We start from the raw sequence: 9652 nt of genomic DNA, 5'->3' as shown, positions 1-9652 counted from the left end.
AGCAGGAATCACTACTTTTCTCACAAGAGGAAATAAAATGAAGCACCTGTACTACTTATAGAAGAGAACACAAACAGGTGAAACAGCAACCTCAAGAAGAGACAGTTGTCAGTGCTGACTTTTCCACTCAAGGCCTTCATAGAAACAGCCAGTCTGTTCAAACTGTACAAAATAGTTTTGCTACACTTCCAAACACACTGAAAACAACAGAGATAAAAATGACCCCCCCAAAAATGTAAAATGTAAGATTTCCCTTTCACACATTTGCAGATTAAACCCTTGATTTAAAAAACCTAAATTTATCTACATACAAATAATGGAAGAAGAAAAATTTCTGCAATGTTGTGGGGAAGTTTGGACGGCCAGTCAAACAGCTGAAAATAATCTGATTCATTAGTTTTATTACTTGGACATAATTCGTTATTTTTAAATGTCCCAACTGGCAAAAAATGTCTTTTTACATCTATTTAACATAAATTTCCATCTTCTTCTATCCACCAGGACTCTCATTGTATGTATTATATGATTAATGCCAATAGAAGCCCGTAAAGGTCAGTAAGTAATATGCTTTGCTTTTAACCACACCCTCCCTGCTCTCAAAGGGATAAATATTATTTCAATTATAAAGACAGGAAAAGAGATACAGGATACATATCTCTAATTTAGGTTTTAAAATGCCGATACAAAACTACAACCTAGATGTCCACTCACTGAAATGACTGCACAGCTTCTGTATGTGAGGCATTATATTCTACTTCTTCATCTAAGCTTATTTTTCTTACAGTTTGTGTGTTTTAAGTCACTGTCTATCACCTTGCAAATTACTCTGAGAACAGGATGTATTCTGGACCCTCAATCCCTTCTCAATACTTTTCAAAAGGGGGTTTCTAACTAAACTGACAGCCAAAGGCAGCACTGCAGTAGTATCAGGACTTACAAAGTCTAACTAGCAGCATTCAAGAAAAATATGGTCATTACAATCTTGATTACCTGCAAACCTGAAGTTTGTATGCCTTCTCTTGAAAAAGAAGGCTTGGAAATTCCATATACAATTTTTGTATAGAATATAAGGAACGATATCAACAAAATGGCACAGATTGTTCTAGGATTGTTTGGACATTCGCAGTTCTAAAGATAAAACAATATGAAAGAGAATTTTGTGATTCGTATTAGGAGCTTAATGATGACAGGACCAGATAGGAAAGAAAATATTAACACGGCAAGCACAAAATTTCCTGTTTCATCATATATTCGCTCAGTCTTCAGCAATTTGCCACTTTGGGACTTCCTAAGCCAAATGTAAGCATTAATCCACATCATGCTTTGTAGCATCTCCCAGTCTGTCTATGTTTGGGTTGAGATTCCATACACTATTCTGGAGAGGCACACCTCTTAAACCTACTAAAATAAACAGACAGAAATCAGTAATAGTAATGTGATGATGTAATCTATCTGTATTCTCATACAGTTTCAAGTAGTATCAAATCCCTTGTTTGTAAATTAGTGGAGAATTAAAGAAATCCGGCATAGTTCATAGAGAAATTCAGGGTAAATGCCACCTCAGAAAATTGTCCAATTCATTGTCCTATGTAGTCCCAAAAGCTAATCTTTATATCAATAATTTCCAAGACAAGTGCCAGAGATCTACCTGGCAAATCCTTGACAAATACAAAAAACTCACAACCCATGCATAATTTAAGATTTAGCTACGTAACCATTTTTTTCTAAAACACTAAGGTTTAAGCAGCTCTAGCGAAAAGGATTCATTTTCATAGCCATCACTCATCAAGGTACCTCATATGTAAAAAGATAGTTTTGAGCCTGCTGCCTTCAGAAATCTTCAAAAAGTGTTGGCTTTTACAACTACTCTTTCCTTAAACTATAGTTCTTCAAAAGCACTTTGTCAAAGAAACATAGCTAGATTTCTCATGCATTTTTTAAAAAGCATAGCGGAACTGGCTTGTATTTATTATTTCATCTTAAAGAATTGAGGCAGGGAACACATTTTTATCTGTTTACTATAACATCCAGAACATTATAAGCACCATAAAGTTATAATAAGAAACTAGTTTTATTAGGTACCAAAAATTATTTATTATTAACTTAAGAATTTCTACAGCCTTTACACAAAAATATCTGTGATAATTAAATTAAGGCCCCGAACAACTTCATGTAAACTTCCTAAAAAGAAGTCTGTTCAAATACAGGTGTAACTCCGTCACTGCACATGGGGTTAGTTTATCTCGTCTAATTAGATTTTTAATTTGTCCTCGAAGTGTGTACTTTTAGAAAATAAAAGTAATGCTAACCTGGACTAATAGGTGGCCCAAGTTGGAGAAATATGTGTCATTTTCTTTTATATTATTAATCTGCTTCATTAATTGCAACAACATTTCAATAGCTCCTTTGTTGACCATTTCATTAAGGAGTACTGCATTTCCAGACATGAGTTTTATAGCTCCCATGCAATACAAGACAGCTTCATTGTTTTTTTGTAGATCTTCAGTTCTCAGGACCTCCAACAAACAATCTAAAAAGAAAATCATTATTCAGAAAGTCTAATATTAACACTTACGTTTGATACAGTCCAGTCATTGAAGAGATTAACAACTGAAAAAACCCCAACCAAACAAACAACAAAACGCAGAACACAGACTGAACTCCTTATAATACATTTCTAATAAATGGGCTAGAAAAATTGGGTATTTGGCTTGAGACCAAGAAACAATTATTGATGAGTAAGAGAATGGGCCTGACTTCTGTTCTCCCAGGCTTTAAGAGCCAGCAGCAGTTGTAAACACATAGCAGTAATAACTGAAAACCTCAGCCAAGATTTGCAAAAGTGATTGTGAGTGCCTGGAATGTCGTGTACTAAACTTGAGACATTCTGAAGAGGTTTATTCCCAAAACTTCCTTAAAAAACAAATGTCTTAAAACATCTCAAATGGAGCACTAAAAAGCACAAGTGCCTAATTCAAATCTCACATTTGAGATCTGTTTGTAACCTTTTTAGGTTTACTTCTTATGTAGGTAAAGTTAGTGTAAAAGTTTTGCTTTATGCTGCCACTGTCAGATACCTGAAATGTTACAATTAACAGCACAAGCCTAAGGTATCTTTTGCAGTCAAACTGGGACATTCTGAATTTCGTGGGTGTTAGCAAACAAATAAGTAATCCTAAACAATTTGATACTTTTGAATTTCTAGTAGCTGACTGAAACTGCTATTTACTTCTGCTGCCTGTGTTCCATGCAGCTGAATAAAAACATTTTCTCCTCTCATTAAACTTAAGAGATACCTAAAGTTTTTTCTGTCTCAACTCAAGCTGAAACTCTCACCAAGTATAAGGGTGTATACAGATGAAGTACATACACCGTTCAGGCTCTTGCCCAAACTCTCACCCTCACCAACTGCCTAGCGGGCAGCTAAATCACTTCAGTTGTGGCAATGAGAGAAATCAGTTTCAGGTCCTTGCTCTGCTCAGCATCAAACAGGGTCTTGAACAGTACTTGATTACGGATGAGCAGGTGATTTACTTCTACTATTGAAGCTGCTCCACTGCAGATAAACAGTTCATAGGGCCAAAGGAAGTTAAAAAAAGAATCTGTAACCCAGAGACTGCAACAGGAATCTGAGTAATCATGATGATAACTCAGGTTCATGTCTTCAGCCAGGATAAAGTGGGTCTAAACCAAAGAGCTAGTGAATAAAAAAACCCACATCAACCCTACCAAAAGCCTTCATTCCTTCACTAGTTTTTAAAATACAGGAAAAGAAGATCAAGTGAAATAAAAGTGAGCAAAGACAGAAATGTGAGCAAAAAACCCAGTGCTTGCACAGACATAGCCACTCAATTTGTCCAGATTTTTGTGTGATGCTGATCTCTGCAAAACTGCAGTTTTCAGTATGCAAAGTCAGTTGAGCAATCTGTGCTGTTCTCTTTTGTCCGAGTCCTTTCCTGTTGACCTTACTACTGGAAAGGTTTATCTGGTCTTTATTTCTGACAACACTCACATACTAAACTTTAAGATCATGAATATTTTAATGTATTTAAGCAGATATACACATATGCTTTAACTTATGCACATGCAATAAATGCTTGAAAGGTCAAAGCCTATGGTAATAAAACGTGACAAAGTAGTCACGAAAGGAATGACCATCAATCAATACTACTATTCATATGCTGTCATTTTTAAATCATATTTCTCAAATTTGCAACGATGACACAAATACAGTTACAATCACAAAAGTGATCTTGGAGCCATTGCTGACAATTCTCAAAAATCACTGGCTCAACGTGCAGCAGCAGATAAAAAAGCCAAAGATTGTTCTCAATATCCTTTCTGACGATGGCCAACAACACAGACAGCATTATTTTACTTCTGTAAAATTTGGTGCAGACACATCTTGACCTCTATAGACAGTTTTGTTCTGTACATCTCAAGAAGAATCTACCAGAGCTGGAGAAGTTACAAAGGCTGCTAAAACTACTGAGAGAATGACACAATATCCTTTCAAAGAGGGAGCTAAAAGCCTGAGCTACCTCGGTCTGAAGAGAAGACAGAAATACATGATATGACTGCAGTTTAAAAAATCATGAAGGTGGAGGGTAAGCTGATCGTAGAAATTCTCACAAATCCTGCAAAACTGCAAGCAGGAGCGTGATAAAAAGTAGACAGGTGTAACAGACAGAAATTCTGAAACTTGTTGCTCTATGAGATTGTAGAAGCAGACAGAATCGGAAAGTTCAAAAAGGAGTTGGGCAAATCAATGAACAAAAGATCTATAAACAGAGACTTAAAAGGATTAGGCAGAGATGCACCATCTAATGTCCCTAATAGAATGTAACAATTCTGGATGCTGGGGTAGTACAGGGGAAACGGATCACAAAACACAAAGGCTTCCATGCTGTCCCTAAACAGCATCCCCTATCTCCATCGTTAGACACAGCATACTGGACTAGATGGACCATTAGTTTGATCCAGTAGGTAATTTTTAGTGCGTGTCTAAGTCTGAAAATATGCCTTTAAGGATGATCCATCTAACTATTGAATTCAACATCTACCTTATATACAAGAACAGAATACATACCCAATAATCTATCATTTTGAATGATGCAATCATTTTTTTCATTCCTGCAGATTTTAAATGCAAGCTTGCAAACGGCAAGAAGATTTTTTCCATCCACTTTCATCTGCGAAGAAAGTAAAAGGCATAAAAATCACAAATAAAATGTACATACAAAAATGCACCATGTTGTGTGCCAAGTTCAGACACTATGGCAAACTTGTATTCTCACAGAACTATTAAATTCCAACAGAAACCCTGACAGTACACTGAGCTAAACTGGAAAGTTTCCAGAATTAAAGGACTCTGAAACCTAGCAAGTTTAAACTCTATGCAGGAAACTGTGCTGACTAACTTGAAAATAACAGATGATACATAAACTTTTGATGTATTATCTGCAGATAGTATGTCAACAACTTGCACCTTTTTTTTTTCCTCTATTCACTTTTACAGAGAAGTTCTGCGCAGGATTCACTGGTTTGGCATCTATGGCCATGCCACAAAAAACTCTGGTACAACAATACATGTCATAATGAAAGTCATCCTCAAATACCAGAAAAAGAGACCTTATGATGTGCTAATGGTCACTGAGAGATCACGAAAAGGAAGTAAAAGTGTTGAAAATACAATGGCAAATCTCTTCAGTTCCTCTGGATTTCAAGGGCTATTTCTTCTCTTGTTCATGATTTTAAACATATTTTACAGAAAAATGTCCCTAGCTGAACTTTTTTCTTTTATAAGCGCCACTTAACATCTATGTGGTATCTGAATATACATCTCCTGACTACAATAACTCACTCTACCTTAAAGGAGAACCCTCACTCCAACATACACACACAGACTAATTACTACAACATCTACAACACAATGCTAGCTGGTATCCTCTCGCCAGTGACTGAACCAATAGGTTCAAGAGCACCAACTTAATTGCGAGTTTTAGCAGGAGATACTAGAGAAAGGCCTAATTACACTTACCTACTTTCAAAAAAAAAACACCAACAAAAAACCCAACTGTTCTGGTATTTTCAGATAAAGGTGTTTAATAACGTCAAGATATTATTCAAAAACTAAGCTTAATTTCCAGGTGTATTTTTTTTTTAAATTATTGGCTTGTTTAAATCCCTGGCATGTCCACCCCAGCTTAGGACACTCTCTCTTTTCCACACCTGAGCAATATTCCTGCCACCATACATGAGCTATCCTATCTTATGTGCCTCTTTCCTCCCACAGATGTAATTTTTCTGCAAAAATTAGGCTCCAACAACTGCCAGTCTGGATGAATGGAGACTAATATCTGTATGGCAAGAAACTGTGCTTAGGAAAGGGTTAGTTTAGATATAGTTTAAAAGTATGAAATAAAAAAATAAATGCAAGTTCTAATTCATGATTTTAAGCTTCACATTCTACCAAACAGCATTTGCAAACACTTACAGCCAGAATAATCTTTGCCAGCTTCAGGCAAAGTGGATCTGAACCAACGTCTACAAGTTTATATAATGTCTTCAGAAGCACACTTCTTCTTTTAAATCTTTTCCCAAGCATATTTCCTTCATTCAAGACTTGATAGAGCTTGGTGCAAGCCAGACAAAGATTGTCTGTATTGTCTTCTACTTGAGGGGAGTAGGAAGGGAGAGAAAAGAAAAAATAATTATCAGTGTCACCTTTTCCAGAGCATCTCAAAGACACAGGAGAACAAAATAAAGAATGGGCTGCACAACAACAAAAAAAGGCACACAATAAATCTCTTAAAATGACAACGCAATCCTCAGAAACACTTTTACGCTGCTCTTTCAAAAACAAGAGACGGAATCCAATCAATCAGAGCCAAAATAATACCTAAAGCTAAAATTAAACTCACCTTTAATGCTTAATAATCAGATTGACCAAATGTCTACCAAGAAACTGTGAATATATTCTTTAAATAGCTCCATCAAACATTATACGTGAAAAAAGAGACAGTTAAGGAATATTTTTCTGCCCATATACATAACCTAATATATCAAACCTTGCTGTTTGTGGGATAAAGAACAAGTGAATGTAAAAAACTCATCAGAACTCTACAATCCACAGTAGAGGTACAAGATATACCTGAGTGAACTGATGGCCTATTGACAAAAAGGTCATCTACCTCCTAACCTGAGTCCCTCAGGCATAATTTTAAAAATACAGAAATAAAACCTGCAGTACACTATTACAAAGTCTGCACCTCAACACAGTGGAACCATGTACATGTTTACTTAAGAGGGAAAAGGAGAAGTCTTGCCTCAAGAGCGAGGGTTTTTTTCTCCTTTTCTTACGTTTGCTTTTGTCTATAGGGTGACACTCATAAAGCATCATATAAACCCACTTACACTGACTATATGAATTCTGCAGGTACCTCGCAGCTAAAATAAAATCACATTCAAGGAAGCAAAGCACTTGTGATGTAATCTATAAGGGCAGGAAATTATGACAAGAAACATTATATCCAAGGCCTCAAACCTTTAAGTACATTCATGGACCACCCTTTATGCTGAGCAGTACCTAGAAGCTCTTCATTTGCAATGGTCATACTCCAGGAACAGCAATGACTGCTCCATTTCTACTCCCATCACGACAGAAAATTTAACAAAATTTAGTGTGATTCTAAACCCTCTGCTCCAGGAAGCAGTGAAACAGAAGTGGCAAGGAACCAATACTGAAAGGTCTCCACTCCATTTCATCAAAATTAACAACAACAAAATCATTCATCACTTATCCCATAGGGCATTTTGGAAGCTTATCTTCCCTTGAGTACTAGAATATAACAAAATTAAGTATATGCTCCTCTAAAAAAAGAGACTTCGGGGTTCCATTTGTTTTTCTCATGTAACAATCATCTCAAACAAATTACAGTCATAAAATTGTAGACAATAATTAAGTTCCAGATTTGTTTTTGAATTAAACGTTTTCTACAAATATTTTTAGAGAGAGAAAGGAGAAGAAAAAAGGTTTTCTATTACTATATAAAAATTAAATCTGACCTAAATGCACGTGCAGGGAATTAGCTAAAAGGTATGAAGCAAGTGACTGCACACAAAATTAAAAACTACTGAGTTATCAACAGACCCAGTCAAAACATTATAATTATGGAATTCTAACATTCATTTTAATAGGAAAAACTGCAATTGTGCAGCAAACAGCCTAAATAAAGCAATATAACACACAGCTGCAGGAGGCAATGATGCAACTCGGTTACAATCTGTGTAAAGATTCAAGAAGCAGCAAAACTCGTAAGGTTTTTGCAGTACTACAATCAACTGGTGAGAAAGTACCATTAGACAATCTCTTCTGTTATTAGAAAAACTAAGTCGTAATCAAGCTTTAAAAAACAAACAAAAAAACCCCAGCACACTAATCAAATCAAGATTGAGGAAAAGCGGCATGAAAAATGGATTTTCCTTAGTTACATTCCTGACAAGGGAAAAACATTATTAGATTTTACCTCTAAATAATATTTCGCTTACCTATAAAGAACATCTCACTATGCAAAACTTTAACCCAGCTGTTCGTATCTGACAATCTCAGCATTAAGCAAGAAAATTTGAAGTTGCATAGCAATTTGCAAATTTCCTGATCACTGTTTTTCTACACATCAGTGGCAGATGTGGGAATGAGAATCCTGTCTTTTTAAATTAATGATATATTTTGGGAATCACTCAGTACTGTCAGGTGTTTCACACTCATCCACATCTGCAAAATTATGCAAAAAACCTAATCTGTACCATGCTATAATGAACATTGCATAAGAGCCTGTAAAAACAGAACCAATCCTCTAATTTGACACTCACTTTTAACCACTTGTAAACCCAATTCTACTTTCCATCATTCAAATAAATATAATGTCTATAGAAGACAACTAAACAATCTTTTGAATGAAATGTTAAAAAGGATTTCAGAGTTCAATCTTTCAAGCCATACTTGACTTAATTCGGCTTCAGTATTCTGCATCATTACATACTTTTCTGAGACATGGAACACTTTAGGCACTAACAGAAATTTTCATTAGGATTTCCTTTGTTTTCTAAAATTAACTGAAACCTTCAATGCTGTCTATGCATAAAACAGTGAATCTGTGCTTTACTTCATTCTTAAAATTATTACCTCATCACTGACTGCTGTGCTGGTACAGCTATGTTGTCTAAAACAAGGTAATTTAAGCAGACCAGATCTTCTCTAAACCAGGTGTTCTGTGGTTTTTGTTGTAGTTTTTTGTTTTGGTTTGGTTTTTTGTTTGTTTTTGTTTTTGTTTGTTTTGGGGGTTTTTGTTTGTTTGTTTGTGTTACAGAATAACAGAATGGTCAAGACCTCTGATGGCAGCTGGTCCAACACTCCTGCTCAAGCAGTAACAGTTGCCCAGCCCAGTTTCATACTGCTAAGTCACTAAACATATGAAAGCATAAAAAGCTACATATTCCAACCACTGTAAATCTTCTGTAGTAAACACAAATGAGTCCCATGTTTCCTGCAGAAAACAGTACAGAAAAAACACCCTTTCAAGAGCAATGTTACCCACCTTCTTCCAGTTCATGCAGAATTGGTAGAATCTTTATATGCCAAAAGATTTCT

At 35.7% G+C, this 9652-nt stretch overlaps 1 protein-coding gene across 1 annotated transcript in view; it reads right to left on the bottom strand.

Annotated features, from left to right (window-relative positions):
- ARMC2 (armadillo repeat containing 2) overlaps window positions 1–9652 on the bottom strand; it is a gene marked incomplete at its 3' end in the record, with an annotated part of 54501 nt that overhangs the window by 23651 nt on the left and 21198 nt on the right. The window contains exons 8-11 of the mRNA XM_010189936.1: window positions 9600–9652; window positions 6497–6675; window positions 5090–5192; window positions 2310–2530 (exon numbers count right to left, since the gene is read on the bottom strand). Of these exons, the coding sequence (XP_010188238.1) occupies window positions 2310–2530; window positions 5090–5192; window positions 6497–6675; window positions 9600–9652 (556 nt within the window). The remainder of the gene's footprint in view (window positions 1–2309; window positions 2531–5089; window positions 5193–6496; window positions 6676–9599) is intronic.

The sequence above is a fragment of the Mesitornis unicolor genome, unplaced genomic scaffold (assembly GCF_000695765.1).
Source record: "Mesitornis unicolor isolate BGI_N332 unplaced genomic scaffold, ASM69576v1 scaffold6238, whole genome shotgun sequence".
Lineage (NCBI taxonomy): Eukaryota > Metazoa > Chordata > Aves > Mesitornithiformes > Mesitornithidae > Mesitornis > Mesitornis unicolor.
Note: the sequence above shows the minus strand (reverse complement) of the source record. Positions and strands in the feature narration are given on the sequence as shown.